Source organism: Micromys minutus, assembly GCF_963924665.1.
Source record: "Micromys minutus genome assembly, chromosome: 10".
Taxonomy (NCBI): Eukaryota; Metazoa; Chordata; class Mammalia; order Rodentia; family Muridae; genus Micromys; species Micromys minutus.
Window position 1 is genome coordinate 5,614,482 of NC_137979.1, and position 20,015 is coordinate 5,634,496.

The 20,015-nt window shown below is 47.4% G+C and overlaps 1 protein-coding gene across 1 annotated transcript in view; it reads left to right on the top strand.

Moving 5' to 3' along the window:
- The first annotated feature begins 522 nt into the window (after positions 1-522).
- The window catches only part of FSTL4 (follistatin like 4), a 395,833-nt gene continuing 376,340 nt past the window's right edge, over positions 523-20,015 (top strand). The window contains exon 1 of the mRNA XM_080923298.1: positions 523-654. Within this exon, the coding sequence (XP_080779424.1) occupies positions 529-654 (126 nt within the window). The 5' untranslated portion in view covers positions 523-528. The remainder of the gene's footprint in view (positions 655-20,015) is intronic.

Genomic DNA, 20,015 nt, shown 5'->3' on the forward strand with positions numbered 1-20,015 from the left:
TGGGGCCTAGACCTAATGTTCTCATTTCTTCCAAGTAAAACAGAAGGGTTTGTACTATATATCGTATACTTAGATAAATCTGATCTTGTGTGTGTGTGTGTGTGTGCGTGTGTGTGCGTGTGCGTGTGCGTGTGTGTGTGTGTGTGTGTGTGCGTGTGCGTGTGTGTGTGTGTGTGTGTGTGTGCGTGTGCGTGTGTGTGTGTGTGTGTGTGTGTGTGTTTGTAGTTGCATGTGCATATGGAAGCCACAATAAAACTTTGGATGTGGTTCCTAACTGGCCAGCCATCTTGATGTTTTTGAGAGAAAGTTTTTCTCACTGGCCCATGGCTGACCAACTAGGCAGTGCTGACTGGCCAGCGAGTCTCTGGATTTGCAGGTCTGAGGGTCAAACTCAGGTCCAAAACAACCCATCTTCCCAGCCCCTTAGGCTGACCTGATTCTGTATGCGCACCCACATCTGTAACTTGCTGTGACTTCCCACTGCTTTCCCTGCTGAGCTTTTATTATTTTCTCAACAGGCTGGACAAAATGAAACCTGGAGGCTTCTGGCCACATTTTGCCCTCCTTGGGGTCTCCTTGCCTGCCGTGCTGGGATGGACGGACCAAGGAGCCAGCAGAAGCCCAAATGTGCTTCTGGGAGATTCATGGGCAGAGGTATGGTCCCCGAACTACCAACCTGACACTCCATACAGACTGCTTCTCTGTGTCACAGTGTTCAAGTGTCTAATTTTCTCCCACCTTTACCTCAGTTAGACCACTGTGTCAGTTCAAATCCCATTCCTTTTTCTGGTAAGGGACAGGACCAAGAGGCATTGTCACAGGTGGACCGTGGCTCCAAAGTCTCCCACCAATGAAAGCACACCCCCTCACTGTGCTTTTTTAACTACACGTTTAACCACCCACACAGACCCTCCCAGGACTGTCTTCTCTGTGTGTTTAATAAAACTTTACAGATTCAGACTGATTGGTGGTGCATTCCCGTGCAAACTGATGAAGTACTTTAATGACAAAATATGTCTTAAAAAAGAAACAGGTCACTCTTTGGGTATATAGATAAGAAAGAACCAAGCTGAGAAAGAATTGGCCAGCCGAGGTCCCGAGGGAGACAGCTTTAATGAACAGATAAGAGTGATTAATGGCGTGCTAGGTGTATATAAATACTTCTAAAGAGCTGGGAAAACTCACTCTCGGAAACCTCCCCCGAGGGCCCGGCTGGGCTGCTAATTACTTAGTGATCTCTAGTCTTAAGTATCCTACACCCTAGCCCTGCTCTAGGCAGCAGGCTCAGCGAATTTGGGGTGTCTTGATGAGTTTGGGGTACACATGGAATGTAGGATACCTTCAGAAACTGCCTTGCATAGGTGCTGGACTTTGAAAGGTAAGCACCTCTTTACTAAAACCACCTGAGATTTTTCTCTTTGCTTCGAGGAGCTGAGTCCTTATCAGGGCCTTCCCAGGCAGCCATACTTCCATTGTCTTCCGGGGATACATGCCAGACCCTTTTTCTGTACCCATGTGTCTGTTCCTGGGGAAGGAGAAATCATAATTACCCGAAAAAAGTCAACATTTCCTGAACACACAGTGTGTGTTAGGATTAATGCCTTGTTTGATCAAATGCTACCAAGTTCTCTTTCATTGTTACTTAATTGCCCTGCAATCCCAAACCTATGCAAGCCTTACTCTTCAGGGACTTTTAGAAGTAATTTAATGCACAGCACTTCTTCTGCTGAAGTTGGTGCTGTGTCTCAAGTCGATGATTAAACAGAAACACTATCTCCCGTCTAAATCTATGAAGGACATACATACCTTCATGTTGCTTTGGAAGAGTCTAATGGCAGCTGCGGCTGGGGCTGGGCTGGTGAGAGCCACATTTCCCGTGTGGGAAGGGCTTTATTTTTATTCTCATCTCCCAAGGGAGACCATCACTTAAGCCCTACAGATCCATCCTTGAATATTGAATAGCAAAGCAAACAGACAGGCCTCACTCTGGGAGCTTACTCTCCTGAAGGCAGAAGGGGGTGGGGGAGGGAATGGGGGAGTGAGAGGGGCTTCTTGGCCCTCTTTGGTGAATCACTTATTTCAATTAAGAGGCAAATTAAAGTGGGATTTAGCTGGTGGTAAATGGAAGGCAAGTTAACATCACCCAGAGCCTCCCTACATGACCACTTAATGCCAGCGCTTCATGGCTTTGTGTAATGGTGGGAGCGGCAGTCTTGGCACACTGGAGGATGATTTCTCTTTGGGGTTATCTGCCCCTCACCCCTAGTTCCTGCGGATTCTCCCGTGTCCAAGAATGTCACTGGCTGCTTCAGGAAGCGGGGAAGGGGTGTGTGGTAGCAGTCTCCTGGAGGCAGGTAGGACTGGCCCTTGGTCATACGCTCAGCCTCTCAGCTGTCGTTTGCTTTTCTGCTGTGCCTTAACTCGCTGCCTGCTCCTCTCTGTGATGAATGAGAGGGTCATGCTGTGTGGGCCAGAGTCTATGAAAATGAAGAGGTGGCTTCGGTCAGTGTTCAGCTACTGGGAGCAGGGCATTTGCTGTGGTGGGGGTGCCTGCTGACTTTGGTCATGCTCCGAATGCCTCCCCGCTCGATCCTGCATCTGGCATGTGTGTGGAACATGCCTCTTCATACAGCATGCTAAGGCCAGAGCAGGGCTTAGGACATTGTTTTCTATTGATTTCTGCCTTATTCCCGTGAGACTGGGTCTCTCGCTGAACCCAGAGATAGCTTTGGATACTCTAATCCACTGGGGTAGATGGCTAGCAAGCCCCAGGTATCCTCAGGCTTGCACAGAAAGTTCTCTTTTCTACTGAGCCACCTCCCTATCCATGGCATCTTTTCTTAACATATGTACCATTCTGCCCTTCCTCTAACTCAGCCATTCTCAACCTGTGGGCCGGGACCCTTTTACAGGGGTTGCCTAAGACTGTCAGAACACACAGATACATTACAGTTCATACAGTAGCAAAATTGCTCTTATGAAGTGGCCACCAAAACAATTTTATGGTTGGGGGGTTTAAACAAGAAACTATTAAATTGGACCACTGTTAATCACATATGGGCTTGTTTGCTGAATACTTAGTCTTTAAAGCAAAGATTGATTTGCTCATTTGTATTTGGGGGGGTAGAGAAAAAGAGAGAGAGAGACAGACAGACAGACAGATGGACAGACAAACACACAGAGAGACATAGAGAGAAAGAGCACCTAGATCTGGATCCTAGAGAGTAATATCACTGGTTAATATCAAGGTTACCCTTGAGAATCATGGCTTCTGGGTAGTTTCTTCTTTGAACTGTGGCTAGTCATATTCATGACTCATTGTCCAAGGTGTACTGTAGTCTTCTGGAATATTCCTCAGATAGTCTTATTTCTGGGATGGATGTAAACCAATAGAAGTGTGTGTGTGTGTGTGTGTGTGTGTGTGTGTGTGTGTGTGTGTAGACTAGAGGTCAGTGTTGGGTGTCTACATCATTCTCTGTCTTATCTTATTGAGGTGGGTCTTTCATTGGCCTGGAGCTCACACCTAGCTTGGCTGGCCAGCAGGGCCAGTGATAGGTTAGGGCCTTTGTCTACACCTTTGTCTACACCTTTGTCTACACCTCCCCAGCACTGGCACTGCGGATCCATTTGCTGTTTTATAGATGTTTATGAGATATGTAGCTGGTGTGTGTGGTGCCTGTTTAATATGACCTGCCCAGTATGGGTCCTGGGATCCAAAGTCAGATCCCCATGCTTTGACAGCAAGTACTAACCCCTCACCCAGCTCCAGCAAAAGTACTTTTTAATAAACTAAATGTTAAACGGTTTTCTGTGTGTTTCCCCCAGACAGTAGTGCCTCCAAAAACGATCAAGATTTTCTAAGGTAGTTGGGAAGCATTAATAAGGTTTGACTTGTCTTTAAAGTTATTAGAACAATTATTTCATTGCCCTAAAAGTAAATGAAAATTAAATGACCAGTGGATGCGTGAGTGTGTGTATATACACGTTCACACACATGCACAAACACATATTCTGAAAGCAATTACAGCCAGGGTAAATTTTAGCAAATTATTGTTAATTGTACAAAGACTGCAGTTAAAATAGCTTCCAAGAGTTTTCTGTTCTACAGATGTGGGTTAGAAATGCAGCTGTACGGTGTGCCTCTTCTAACAGCTGAGGAGCAGAATGTGGCCTTGAATGCTAATGCCATTCTGGATTTAAAGACACAATTCTGATGTCGAATTCATTGGAACTTTAAGATATTGTAGCATTGCCCTCTTTCCCACCTTAGACCATGGCCAAGGTAAGCTGATCACCTGTGATCCCCAAATCTGAAATCCAACATTAGGTTAGGTCAGTTAAGGGCCAACAGGACTCCACACATAGAAAATGCCACACCTGACTTCATGTGACAGGTTGCAGTCAAAAAGGCAGGCACGTTGACAGAACCATACAAAGTTGCTGCAGGGCCTGGGAAACGGCTCAGTGGTTAAGCATGCATACAGTACTGTAAGTGGACCCAAATGTCATTGCCAGCACTCATATGGGTTGGCTCACAACCACTGCTTAACTACAGCTCCCAGGGGATCAGACATCTCTGGCATCCCTAGGCATTGTTCCTGTGCACATATGCATGCATACATGTGCACACACACATACACACAGATGCATACACACATGCATGCATGCACACATACATGCATACACAAGCACACACATACAGATAATTGAAAAAGAATCTTTTAAAAAATTCTGCAATACACACACACACACACACACACACACACATATATATATATATATATACATATATATGGAATAAGTGAATTTATGTTTTGACTTAGGTTCCATGCCTCAAAGAGTTTATTATATGGGTGCAAATATTCTCAAATTCTTCCAAATCCCAAATGCAAGCCATTTTTGAGTCTAGGCATTTCAGGGACTTTATACAATGGGCAACTGAGACATCAGAAAAGAGCATGAAGAATGACATCACAGTAGCTCCAAGAGAACTGCCATATTCTTTCAGGATCTGTCTTCGTGGGTTCTCTCCGTGAGGCCTGGGTGCTGAGTCCTAGTACCCGTGTCTGAATATGCATCCTTTGTGCACTCTGCTTGTTTGGATGCTCTGTTGTCATGTACCACATAACTATACATGCAAAACTGCATCAATCCCTTTAAAACTCTACCCTAGCACTTACAGACCAGCCCTAGGCTCGGAGGTCAAGCTCATGTTTCCAGCATCTAGCAGACTCAGAGAAAAGTCTCTGAGGAACAGATATGTAAGATAGAATTAGCTGACTCCAGCCTACCCCAAGGTCCAGGCCCTGTAGTGGTTTTGAATAGGAATGGCCCCCATAGACTCATGTGTTTAAATGCTTGGCCCATAAGGAGTGGCACTATTAGGAGGTGTGGCCTTATTGAAGTGGGTGTGGTCTTGTTGAAGTGGGTGTGGCCTTGTTGGAGGAAGTGTGTCACTATAGGGGCATGCATTGTGGTTCAGTCTCCTGCTGCCTGTGGATCAAGGTGTAGAACTCTCAGCTCCTTCTCCAGCACCATGACTGCCTGCATACCATTGTGCTTCTCACTGTGATGACAAAGGACTGAACCTCTGACACTGTAAACAAGGCCCCAATGAAATGTTTCTCTTTATAAGAGTTGCCTTAGTCATGGTATCTCCACAGCAATAAAACCTTAACTAAGACAGACCTGAAAGCACTTACTTTACACTGCCTGGCCCCTTACCCTTTCTACAGGTGTGGGCCAAAGATATAGACTGCTGATGGCCACTTATGTCCCTACTGGACCTGTCACTTTGCAGGTTGGGAAAGTAATAGTCTCAAAAGCAGTTCGTTGTTGTCTTATAGTTCACAGCAGCGCTTCCCACCCTGTTCAGGAAAGTTCCTCTTGGGAGCCCAGGGGAAGAGGGATGAGCACCTGTGGAAGGTGAGGGGCTTGGCAGAGCCTCCCACCTGCAGGCCAGTAAGTACAGCTATATAGTTTTCCAGGCAAAGTATGGTAGCCAGGCCTCCTAGGTGTGTCTCCGCTTGCAGAGTTAGTGTGGACTGTGCCCTGTCCCAGTACCTCCTGAGTTTCTAGTTTAGAGCCTTCTGAGATGCAGTTGGTCTGACCTGGTCCTGAGTCTGTTTCTTACCTGCTCCAGGCAATACAGGGATTACATTCCAGGGATGCTGGGCAGAAAAGCATTGAAGGGGGACTTCTTACACACACACACACACATACACACACACACACACACACACACACACGTGAGAAGGACAGCCCAGATGGACGTCTGTGTGTGTGGCTACTCTGACGGGCAGTGTCAAACTGAAAGAACCTAGAATCTCTTGGGAAGACAGGCCTCTGGGCATGCCTATGGGGGATTAGTTTGATTATCTTAATTGATATGGGAAGATTCATCTTAATTGTAGGTTGGACCATTTCATGGGCAGGGGCCTTTATAAGTGTGAGAAAGGAAGCCAAGCAGCTGCATGCATGCATTCCTGCATTCCTTGCTCTCTGTGAAAGCCGATTTTAATTCCTGCTGCCTTGACTTCCCCTGGCCTTGTCCCCAGTCTGTCCATAGATGTCCCCATGCTGTCTTGCTCTTATCTATGTCCGTAGCTGTTTGGAGACTACCACATCTGGGTTGACATTGTTTGGGGTCTTGCGTTTACTTTATCCTTAGACAGGGGACATAGAGCACTGTCTGTGCGCCTTATAACTTCCCTCCCAGCAAGCCCACCCTCTCTGTAGGCAGACTGTATTCCCTTTAGCATTTTGACATCACGGTTGACAGAGTTTTAATTGGCCTTGAAAAGTTCTGTGACCCAGGAAAATGAGCATTTATGAGTTCACAGAAAGCCATTATTTTTCTTCCTCTTAATTTATGTATCCAACTGTTCTTGCCTTTGCAGCTAAATAATCTATGCCTCTCTAGGAGTCTCAGTACCCTTGCCATGGGGACATTAGGCCACACATTGTAAATGGGTCTGCGGTTCCATCTTTTGGGCAAGTTGTATCAGCAACTTTGCCAAGCCCTAGCTCTCAGTTTAATCTCTCCTCTGTGACTTTCAGTTTCCCATTGAGAAAACTGTGTTGGTGCCAGGCTGACTCTAAGAATCCTGTGAGTGGCTTCTCCTTTGACATCTTGCCAAGGAAAAAACAATTGTCCTTCTGCCTTCATTGCTCTGGTCTCTGCTGTGAGGCTTCTGGGTCTTGTCCTGACACTAACTAGAAAGGGTAGAGAGTGCAGCTTCGGAAATGGAGTCCTACAATGGAGCATGAGGCAGACCCTGCTCTCTGAGTGGGAGACATTTAGAGAAACTACACAGAGTCAGCATGTTACTACTGAATGGGGGATGCTCAAGTGGTTGTCTTCTGTCCCCTGTCCCTTTGTTTCAGCTTTCTCATAGAGAGGGGCCAGGTCCTTGGTGCATTAGCCTCTTCTGACAGAAAGGTACAAAGTACCGGGAACCTACATCTCTCCTCCCTGGCTGGTGCACTAGATTGTTTGGTAGGATGTATACTTGTATGGAGTCCTGGATGATCCCCCTAAGTTACAAACCAAACGTGGGAGCTCTGAGAGCTACACTTCAGGACAAACTTTCTTCTTTTCTTTTCTGTTTTTGAGGCAGGGTCTCACTATAGAGCCATGGCTTGCCCTGAACTCACCAAAACCTTCTGGCCTCTGCCTCCCAAGTGCTATTTGGGATTCTTTCTTTTTGAAGGTCTTGGTCTGTAGCCAAGTCTGACTTTGAAGTCAAGCTGTCTTCTCAGCGCTGGGATTACAGTCATATACCACTGTGCCCAGAAAGATGGCTGTCAGGACAATTGGGTTAAAATGAAGACCTTGTTTGAGTTCTGTTTCTCTATTTAAAGGAAACAACTCTTTTCCTATTCATTTTCTTGGTGTTTAAAGCCATAGCTGAAACTTTTCCTGCAGAAAAGACCTCATGTTTGAGGATTCTGAAGAAGCTGCCTTTGGACCATCCATTCTAGGAAGATAGACTTCCTGTGGGCAGACCAGGCTAGCCTCAAACTTGTGGCTATTCTCCTGCCTCTAATGCCACCATGTCTAGCTACTTAAGCCACCCCCCTCCCCACAAATATAGAGGCCATGTGCATGCTGGGCAAGTGCCCTGTCACTGAGATACGTCACCAGCCGAGATATGGCCCATGTTCCTTTCATTCTTCTCGGCTCTCTTCTGCCTGGTTGGCACGCAAACTGGTGTTTTCACATCAGCATGTGACTGTGAAGTCTGGGCTTCTCTGCCTCCTGCACAGTGTTATAACGAACTTCCCAGTTGATCTATCACAGACCCTATAAGAGCCCTGAACTAGTCAGGCCAACTGGGAACACCTTGTGCCTTAAGTCTAAGTAATCGACGGGTCTTTGATGGACACCCATCTTTGCTAAGCTCAGCCAAGTGGCCAAGAGAAATGGGATTTACGACTCTGTCCCATGAGCTTGAGTATTATTGGGATGTTGGAGAGGGCGTAAAAGGCTGTTGCAGAAGGGAGTCTGAGTTCACAGAATTAAGCAACTATGTTAATGATATTTTCTAACGTACAAAAAAAAAATGTAATGACTAAATTAAGTGCTCAGCTTTAGCCTAGGAAAAATAAGGTTTATTTATGGAGTATAAAGGAGGAAGTGACCCGGGCCTCCTACATCCCTCCCCCAGTTACCAGGACATTATGTGTGTCCTCTCAGGCCACACATGTCCCTTCTCCAGGACACAGGTGGTGTGCAACTGTCCCCTGCTGAAAGTTTGTTTTGGCACATGGCTCAGCTGCTTTGGATACTAGAGGAAGGGGGTTAGAGCATGTCTTGAGTGTCACCTGCATAGGGTGGGCATGGTACTGCATGCAGCCACCCACCCCGGGGTATTTCAAATCCCAACACCTCTACTCTCCAACCCCAGAGCTTGTCCACCAGCACCATGTCCCTCTGAGACTCTAAGGCTGTATCCTTATTGGCTCAATGACTCCCATGTCCACTCGGGGAACTTGGGTAGACTGTGGAGAGGGAATGGTTGCTCCTTACCATTCTGTTCTGCCTTGCTTAGGACACCTGAGCACATGCCATTATACCTCTTTGCTCAAAACTGTCATAATATACATGATATCCTGGGGTTGAGGACTCCCACCCCGCACAACAGGCTCAAGTGGTTGTAGATAGTTGCTTCTTAGGAATAAAACACCTTCAGGCCATGTAGAATGGAGCAGATTTATCTTCGACTCCTTGCACATTCTAAATGAAACTGTGCACTAGAATTCAAAGCTCACCTCTTCGGATGGGCTGCTCTTGTGTCAGAAGGAAAGCTGGTCAAGGACTATGTGCAGATCCTGTCCCCAATCCTTAGATTGAAAGGTCATTTCAGGGTTAAGAGAAAGAAGAAATATAAGCAGAGTATGTTCAGAACTCTTCCCCATACTTGGGCCTGGAGTCTCTGATCTAAAACCGAGGGAGCTTAGTGAGCGGTGTATGGAGTGGCAGACATTCTGGGTTGCCGCATGCAAGGTGTGGGTGCAAAGGCCCTTGGGAAAGTGGAGGGGCTGTACGTGGAGCTGGGTTGGCAGTGTTGTTCAGCCATGGAATATGACCATACATACCTACCGGAAGAAGAGAACAAAGAGGTTAGCCAGGTGGACACCAGAGCCTGTTGTCCAAGTAGCTTTTCAGGGATCCATTGGTGACCAGGAACTATCTGATTAGATGCTTGAGTGGCAGAAGGACCCAGATGTTCTCTAGAACCAACAGCAGGAGGTCCCATAGGACCAAGTACATTGAAGGGTGGCTGCCAGTTTCTCCTTTGCCTTCTGAGTTGAACCATTTCTCCTCTCTAGCCCTCTCTGTGAGCTTGCTGTGTCATGAGCATGTATCATGAGCAGGTGGCTTGTCTCTGCTGGCCCATGGACTTCCAGCCCTGGGTATGGCCAGTTTCACCCCAGGTCTGGTTTGCATGATTAGATCCTGGGGTAAGAAACTCATGGGGTAAGCCTAGTCAAAAAAGGGCCCTGACCCAGCTTCTTTGGCTAGTGTGCAAGTCCCGACTTGTAAGGTAATGTTCAGGGGCTCTGAGGACAGTGCAGTATAAGGAGCCAGCCCTGAGCATTTAAAAAGGCACCAGAGAAACCTGTGCTATGCTCTCACAAAGATGGACCTTCTGCAGAGTTGCGCTCTCCCTCCCCATCACATCCCTCACCCTTGCTCTTGGTGCCCACATTCCCACTTCCAAGGCCAGTACCAAGGTTTAAGGGTGTTTCCCCATAAACAAGTTTTGGAAACTTTAACCCCAATGCCACAGTCTTAGGAAACGGGGTGCCATGGGGAGATGTTAGAGTCATGGGGGCTCCACAGTTATGAACAGAGTAATGTGATTAGCAAGGGTCTGTGAGTTTGGTCTCTTGCTCTCTGGCACTCTGGTGCTAGGGCCATTCTTTGTAGCCAGCATCATGATCAGCACCTTCTCAGCTCCCAGGACAATGAACCAAAACATTTCTGCCCATTTCACATCACCCAGTCTCGGGTCTTCTGTTACAGCAACACACACATCCAAATGTCTATAAGGCAGCTCTGTTCATACCCTCCCCCATCAAAATGATTAAAAAGGAGTTTGGTGCAGTCAACTGGTTGAAAGTCACATTCTCTGGCTTTAGGCAGGGACTTCGGAATAGCTGCTTTGAAATGTAGGTGGAGTTGTTCTTGGTAAGAGAAGGTCACAGGACAGGGTAGTCATGACTTAACCATACACATCTTCTTGGTGACCACCACTGTGCTGACTCCAGTAGCAGCCCAGTGGCTGAGCTGGTTTTGGGTAACTACACCAGACAGCCATGGATGCTTCCCCAAATCTCAGACTTAGCTCTGCTCCCTGAGAGGTACAAGTGCTGTGGGCTTGTTTTCTGCTGCTATGTTCAATGACTGTAGATCCAGGATTGAGAGGAAAAGGTGAAGCGGGGACATCTTCAGGATGAGATAAACGGGTGTGGCCTCTTCAGCTCAGATGTGAGCGCCGACGAGCTTTCTTACCAGTCTCTTAGAGAGGTAAGAGGGAGATTTCTGAAAAGAATTCTGATTCCTACCATGGATTCCCTCCAGTTCTGTAGCTGGGAAAATAGCATTAACCAACGGCCTTTGTCTTGTCAAAGCTCTTGGTAGATGAGTTCACTAGCTTGGTCTCGTCTGGCTTCTCATTCCATACTTGTCAGCTGAGGCTTTGGGCTGGCATGGGCTGCTGGAGTCTGTCTGGCATGGTATTGGAGCACCGCCTGAATTGTGCTACAAGATGCTACCTGCATTTCCTTGTGTCACATATTTCTGATTCGAGGAGGGCCCATCTGATGACCTTGAGCCTTTTGCCAAAGCAAAGAAGGTACCCTGCCTGTTGGAGGCAGCAAAGTTCAAGAAAGTCTCCCAGGGCCAGCCCAGGTACAGCCTCTTCCCTTTCTCCAACATTCATATGCATACACACAAGCATACTTACACAACCATATCCCTGCTTCACCCTCCTCCTACCCCCATATATATGTGTGTGTGTGTATATATATATATAGATAGCTATTGTGGAAACCCAGAGAATGAACCTCTGTTAGCTGTGTATCTGTGCCTCTTCAAGATACCTATCCTGATGTAGGGTGGGGCCTAGCCTGAACTGGCCATCGCTGTCTACAAGGAAGGCTTTGGGAGAGACCAGTGTGTGATGAGGTGGACTGGTCTAATTCTGCTTTAGAGACTTGGCCTTGAGAACTCTTCGAAGAAGAATGACTCTGCCAGCCTCCTCTCAGAAGGGAACCTCTGCAGCCTTGACCTTGGGGAGGGAAGATTCCCAGCCTCAGCAACCAAGCTGCTGACTGTCAGATAAAGGCATTGGGGGGTCAGGACCTGCCTATAGGAAAGTGCTAGTGTTTACTGCCTTTTCCACGGACCATGGAGAGAAGAAAGAGAGGTGTTGAGGAAAGTCTATATGGAGGAGCAGACCAGAAATGTCGAGGAAGCCCTGTGAATCAGTCCCTGTGTTGATTAGTCCCTGAACAGAGAGCCCATGTGAGGGAACTCCCAAGCGAAGCAGCCCTATGTGGATTAAGTACCCTGCATGGGGTGTTTGTTGGGGGGGGGTTGCATGGGAGAGCTCCTGAGTGAATTAGCCTCGTTGTAAAAGAAGCCCTATGTAGATTAGCCCCTGTGTAGGGGAGTCTCTTTATGTGGGTGCTGTTGTAGGGATGAACCCCTGTGTGTGGATGCCTCTACATTGGATAGCTCTTTCAAGAGGGAGACACTGAAAGCATCACTCCCCCCTGTGTGGAAGAACCCTGTGTGGAGGTGCTATTGTCCAGAGCATCGTCTTTATTGAGGAGCCCCTGTGTGAACCCTGGGCTCCTCCCTGGAGAGTCAGCGAGCGTGGTGCATATTTATGCAATTCCAACCCATGAAGCCTTTCTCTGCCTCGTTCCTCCAGCCACTGGCCACCACTTGCAGCCTGGCAGTTCTTTACCCCAGAGGCCCAGTAGCATTGGCGAGCACCTCTTTCAGGCTGGCTGCTAGGCTAGGTGCTGGGCATATAGTACTTGGTGTGTCTAGGGCCACCTAAGATGTTGCCTGTTTGGGAACCATGGTATTAGCTATGAGAGTAACAGACACAAGGCCCACTCCCCTCCACATTGTGTGTTGTGACAGATGCTCTTCAGAGAAGGGTCCGTTCCATTCAGGCTGTCTGGGATGGGATAGAGCTCTCATGCTTTTGACTAAGTACAAGGGCCTTGCTGGGGTCACGTGGGTGACTTTGATGGCTGGCTCCCTAACAGGCACCTGTTAGCAGGGTGCTGACCCTGTGTGTTTTATGCAGGCTCCCATGACCTTAAAACCATTTTAGTGACAACACCCTTGACTCTGTCCTCAGGTAAGGATGCTAGAGTCCCCAGAGATTTCCATGTAGGCTCGGGGAGATGGAGACAGCTTTTGATGTTCTCAGATGAGCCAGTCCTAAGTAAATATCAGCCCCGCTGTGTTGACCTCTGGTTCTTTTCTTCCTCTGGACTCTGTTATGAAAGAAAATTGAAAAAGCCTTATTGTGCCTTAAAGGCTTTTTAATTAAATATAACTCATTTAATTTAAACAACTTTAAGTTCCATTTTTTAATATAAGTGTTAGGGCGGGGTAGTGAAAGCACTTTCTGTTTAGAGTGTGGGGGAGGTGGGGCTCCTCCTGAGCCTAGGAGGGAACCCCTGGGGAGCAAGCCCACCCCAGTGATTTATTCAGACAAGAATCCAAGCTCATCAAGTCTGGACAAAGGCAGGAGGAAGATGCTCCCAGGAAGAGATGGGCTGAAGGAAGGGATGTGGATGGGGAGGGCCCAGCCGGTAGTGGTAGTCCACTGCCAGTTCTCAGACCCTGCTGCCTCTTATTTCTGAGTGCTGCACGTCCTCCACTCCCTCCACCCACAGTGTGGTCTGAGGACCCTAAATACAGGACCAGAGATGAGAGAGGACCCTGGGAGGGAAGCTTGCCTGGTAGATAAGAGGAAGGACAGAGTAGTCCAGGAGCAAATGCACGTGATACTCAGCTGGGGTCCATCTTTCTTGCAATCCTGTCCTGGTGTGAGGACCTCCTTGCCTACCTTGTCTGAAAGAGTTCCCCTTCCCCGACCCCCATCCTCCAGCCCCTGTGTCTAGGTAGTGTTTCCCCTCTTCCCTTTCAAACTTATTTGAAATAAGGTGCTTCTTATTACAGGGTGGTTTGTTTCCTTCGTTTCTTGGTTGCCTGTTTCTGCATGAGATTATGATCTTCATGGGACTGTGGCTGTTCTAGTACTGCTGTATATGAGTGAATGAATGAATGGATGGATGGATGAATGGATGGATGGATGGATGGATGGATGGATGGATGGATGGATGATTGAAATTGAATATACTCTCATGAAGGAATTTGCAAACTAGCTGCTTAGGAAACTCACCAGGCTCACTGGGCAAGAGCCCCCGCTGAGAGCTGGTATCCTAGAGAGAGAGTTGCTGGGAAAACAGGGCATATTCCTTACCCAGGGAAGTAAGAGGTAAGCTGTACCCCAAAAAATAGAGTGCTTGCCTAGCGTGCAAGAAGACCCCGCTTCAGAGCCAAGCCATGCATACATCCTGCATGGTGGCACTCACCTGTGGTCCTAGCACTCAGGAGGTGGAAGCTGGAGGGTCAGCAGTTCGAGGTCATCCTTAGCTATATAGTGCACTTGATGACAGCCTGAGCTACATGAGACCCGATCTCAAAATGATAAGAAAGACCAGGAGGAGGAGATATCCAGGAGGCTGGAGGTGACCCTGGCCAAGGAGGACAGAGGGGAGCAGATTTGTTTCCGAGCAAGATAGTGGTTTCTGGTTAGAATCCCCCATCCCCACCCCTGAAAGAACATAATCTTGCCCTTATACATCAACCACTTCAGATGCTCCTGGCTTTCTCCCGCCCTAACAGACACCGCCCTTAGCTGGTCTGCAGCCACCCTGTCCCCTGCTGGCTCACTCTCCCAGGCTTTAGCCGGTTCTGTCCACCCCTGCTTACCGGTTGGACTGAAACAATTTGTATCTATGTCAGATCGTCTATATAAAGGTGACCTCTCACTCTATGTACAAAACCAAGAATAGAAAATAGAGTCTGGCCCGAGGACACCCCCCATGCCGCGCACCCCACTTTCTTCTAATTTCCAGGGACAGGTTGTTCTAAGCCTCATCTTGAGCTTGTCACCAGCAGAGAAAAACAGCGGCAGATGAGAACATCCCATCGCACAATTATGTCATCTATTGGAACGTGAATGCTGCCCTCTCCTTCCTGGACAACTGTCCTTGCTTTGTGCTGTCCTCCCCCAGACACCTACCTGGTGGCCTTCAATGGAGTTTACACTTCTGGTGGGCCAAGGCCTGGCCGGGGAGGGGTGGTATTGCTTGCTTGCTGCTTGATGGGTAGAGACTGTTTGCCTAGAGTGCATGAAGCTCTGGGTTCCATCCATTCCACTGCACAAACTTGACCTGGTGGCACACTCTTTTGATCCCAGCACTCCAGGGGTGGAGCAGAAGTTCAAAGTTAGGTTTAGTTACTGTCTTAGTCAGGGTTTCTATTCCTGCACAAAGCATCATGACCGAGAAGCAAGCTGGGGAGGAAAGGGTTTATTCAGCTCACACTTCCATATCGCTGTTCATCACCAAAGGAAGTCAGGACTGGAACCCAAGCAGGTCAGGAGGCAGGAGCTGATGCAGAGGCCATGGAGGGATGTTACTTACTGGCTTGCTTCCCCTGGCTTGCTCAGCCTGCTTTTTTATAGAACCCAGGTCTACCAGCCCAGAGATGGCACCACCCACAATGGGCTGGGCCCTCCCCACTTGATCACTAGTTGAGAAAATGACTTACAGCTGGATCTCATGGAGGCATTTTCTCAGCTGAGGCTCCTTCCTCTGTGATATCTCCAGCATGTGTCAAGTTGACAGGAAACCAGCCAGTACAGTTACATAACAAGTTTGAGGCTAGACTGGCCTATGTGAGACCCTATCTCAAAACAAAACAAAACCAAAAAACTTCTCAGAGTGGGCAGTATATAGCATGGTGTCTCTCTGTGCTTTTGTGGAAACGACCTGTTTTTTAAAAAAAGAATAGTCAAGAGTGTGTCCCACAAGTCTACTGGACAACCTATTAACATAAGTTCTTAATATAATTTGATTTGATTCTGTGATGAAAAATGATGTATTTGGACTCCTAGATCTCATACTGAGGAGAGAGGATGTGTGGACCACAGGATGGGCAGATGCTGTATATAGTGTGGTACAGGCTGTGTGAGGTGAGAGGTTCTGCACAGCCTGCCAGTGTCTCAGCATGCCTGCCTCGTATTGGTGGAAATGACATTTGAGGGATGGAGGTCCCTTGGGTTGCTGTATTACAGCCTCAGGCTGGGGACTGTTATGATAGTTCTGTGCACAGTGATTGCTTCTTCTAGGGAGACATGGATTACTTTTCCCATCAGAATGATCATTAGGTTTTAATTTGTTGGGTTGTCAGAGAGATACAGGTGTCAAGTGCCTGTCCGTCCTCTCTGTGGTCCTTCAGAAGTACTGTTCAGGCCCTGATTGCTGAGAGTGTGGAGTGATGGATTGGAGAGTGTATCGATCCCAGACAATCCAGGTTAGTAGTTTCTGTGCTATAGCTGAGGTGGCTCTACCTTGCTGTGGAAGATGGCCTCTCATGCAGAACTAGTCTCTCTTCTTAAAGGGAAAGCAAAAACATTGTTGTATAAAGCTTTATGGATATCTACAACTTAAAAATGACAAAATCTTTGTATTCTATCATCTATGTGTGTGTCTGTCTTTCTGTCTGTCTATCTGTCCATCCGTCCGTCCTTCCGTCCATCCATCTGTCTGTCTGTCTGTCTATCTACCTATCTATCTATCTGTTTTTTTTTTTTTTTTTTTAGCCTAAGGAGGAAATGCTAGCTCACACATGCTAGGCACATACTTTACCACAGAGTCCCACTTTTGTTGTTTTATTGAGACATGTCTTTCTACATAACCTTGGCTATCCTAAAACTTGATATGTAGACTAGTTTGACCTTGAACTCAGAGATCCTCCTGTCTCAGCCTCTGGAGTGATGGGATTAAAGGCACGCACTACCGCACCTGGCTTGCTTTTTGAGATAGGATCTCACTAGGTTGTTCAGGCTAGCCTTCAACTCAACTGCATTAGGCTTAGTCCTAGCCTCTGCACCACACTTCCGTGTGTTCATGTGAATGTGGATACATGTGGATATCCATGCATGTGTCTGAAGAGTCCATAGGCCAAAGTCAAGTGCGTCCCCTAACCACTCTATATCTTGTATTGAGGCAGGGTTTCTCACTGATTTGGCGAGTGTAGCCTCTGTCTCTGCTGCCCGTGAGCGGGCATATAGGCTGGCTGCTATGATCACCCAGAAGTGACACGGGGTCCTGGGGATCTGAACTGTAGTCCTCACACTCGCACACTGCCCACTGCACCATCTCCTCAGCCCTCTGCTACTAGTGAACAAGAAAAAGAGCGCCCAGATCATCTTTTCCCCGGAGGCCTGACAGCTGCCCACGTTGCCTTTCTTTCTGATGCTGGAAACACCACACATCCTATCCTCTTTAGTGTAACATCTTTTCCTTTCACCGATCACTTGAAAATCTCTCAGGGCAACATCTCTGGAGTTTGCCCTTGTTTCTGAGACGTCTCCTGCTTTTATCTTGACTGGGCAGTGTCTCCCATTGCAGATAAGTAAATGGGATCAAAATCCACCTCAGTGGCCCAAGTAACTTCCCAATTTTTCTCATGGAGCTAGCAAAATTGATATTCCCAGGTGTGCAGTCTGGAATGCTATTCATGGGCTTATCACTTTAATAATTTTTAATAGTAAAGTCAGAAAATTACCTCAACCATAAAGAGAATACTTTGATTTTAAAAAGTCAGATGCGCATGTCTGGGTGTCTGTGTCTGCCTGCCTGTCTGCTGTCTCTGTCTGTCTGTCTGTCTGTCTGTCTCTCTCTCTCTCTCTTTCTCTCTCTCTCTCTCTCTCTCTCTCTCTCTCTCTCTCTCTCTCTCTCTTTGTGTGTGTGTGTGTGTGTGTGTGTGTGTGTGTGTGTGTGTGTGTGTGTGTGTGTGTCTGTGTCTGTGTGCCTGTGTCGGTAAGCCTCCCTTCAAATTTTCTGGCTTAGTTATTTTAGCCTTTCCAGTGTTTTGTGAACTCTGGTTTCTTTACATAGGTCCATTTGTCATAAGACAGGAAACAAAAGGCACACAGAATTTGTTCACCATCCTGCTTGTGTTTTAACTCCTAAGTATAAGAAAATCCCACCCTCCCTTTCCATTGTCAGCAGGCTCAGCTTTTCCTGCTTAGCCCTTGCACTCCTGTGGGAGTGTGTAAGCAAGGCAGGGCCCATCAGCCCAGGCAGCCTGTGGGCAGAGCTGATGGGCAGGTGCCCAGGCCTATGGTGTAAATCAAACTCCCTCAGCGATCCCAGCATCTTCATGTCTCCTCCACTGGCCAGCTTCACCTTTCCACATTGACCTGACTTTAAGGTAGAGCCACAGGAGTTCACACAATGCTCTCTAAGTCCAAAGAGTCCCTGTGACCCTGTTCCTTATGTGGAAGAAGGAGTAGGAGGAGGAGGAGGAAGAAGAAGAAGGAGGAGAGGAGGAAGAGGAGGAAGAAGAAGAAGAAGGAGAGGAGGAGGAGGAGGAGGAGCTCTGAATCCTCCCCTCATTGATACCCTTAGGAGCCCCATGACTTGGCACTTCTTTGGATACTCGATTAGACCCTGTATGAGTGAAGGAGGCAGGAGAAATCCTCATTCACTCATCTGTACTGTCTGTCTGTCTGTGCTGAATAGTTTATGTCAGTTTGATATAAGCTAAAGTCATCTGAGAGATCGGCCTGTGGGCAAGTCTATAAGGTATTTTTTAGAGTTAGTGATTGACAAGGGGAGGGTTCACCCCATGCAGGTGAGGCCATACCTGGACTGGTGGTCCTGCGTTTTATAAGAAAGCAGGTTGTATAAGCCTTGTCAAGAAAGCCAGTATGCAGTACCCTTCCGTGGCTTCTGTATTAGCTCTAGCCTCCAGGTTTCTGCTCTGTTTGAGTTTCTGCCCTCACTGCCTTTGATGATGAACTTATATGGAACTGTGAGTGAGATAAATCCTTTGTTCCCCATTGGTCATGGTTTCTCATCACAACAATAGGAATCCCAAGACTGTCTGTCTATCTATCTATCTCCCTTCTTGCCTCTCTCCCTGTCATCTCTATCCCTATTCCTCTATTTACCTACATATTATCTATCTTCTAGTTAGCTACCTACCTACTTTTCTACCTATTATCTAATTACCTATCTACGCATCTATTGTCTGAATACCTACCTACCTACAATCTATCTATCTATCTATCTATCTGTCTATCTATCTATCTATCTATCTATCTATCTATCTATGTATCTATCTATCTATCTATCTATCATGTCTGTCCAGCTCATGGTGTGTGTGTGTGTGTGTGTGTGTGTGTGTGTGTGTGTGTGTGTGTGTAGCCCCATAGGCTAGTCAGGTATCTTCCTCTATCACTCTTGACCTTACTTCCTGAGACAGGCTTTCTCTCTGAACCTGGAGTTCAGCTAGACACACTGCACAATGAGACACCTGCATTCGCCTGTCTGCAACCACCTCAGTGCTGAGATTACAGATACAGACCACCACACCTTTTCTTACGATGGCTGCTAAGGCTCTGGACCTGGGTTTACATGTTTGTTCAGTAAGCTTATGTCCCACTAAGGCATCTTCCCAGCCCCACCAGCTTTCTTGATTTTTTAGCTTGGCTGCCAAGCTAATCCCCAGTTTAGAGTTTTCTCTCCAGCCTTCTCTATCACCTGGCTCTGAAGCTCCAGACACACGTGCTGGGAAGCCTTCGTTCAGCCACCCAGAGGAGAGAAATCCTACAAAATGCTTGTGCCTGCTCAGTGAGTGGGAGCCAGTCTTGGAACACATGCCACACAAGACATTGCTTTATTTAGCTGTCTGCTGTCAGTCCAGGAGGAGATTTTAATTGCAGAATGGTGTCTTGCTAGTGAAAATGAAAGTGGTTCGAGTGGAGTTTTTAAAATTCAGATGAATCTGTGGAGGAGGTGCAAGGATGCTTGCTAAAGCAGCCTGGGTTTTCGGAGCTTCTGTTAGGAAAAACCTGATGTTGGAGTCTCATAATTGAAGGGGTGTCTGACTCCTCCAGACATGGTGGTTCAGAAACTGAGAGAGTGGGATTCCTTTTGTAGCATCCTCTGGAAGTTAGGGTCAGAGGAAAGCTAATGCTAGCAGCCTCCTCAGTCCCTCTGTGGCTGCTTACAGAAGCTGTCATGGCAGACTCAGCATCAGAATAGGGATACTGGGACCCCCAGAGTAGTGTCCTGTCCATGACAGGCTACCCTCTGGTAATCTGCATATGCTGACCAAACTGGACTCCAGCTGGCCTCCCAGAACACTGCTTTTTAGTTGAAAGTGCTTGTCATAA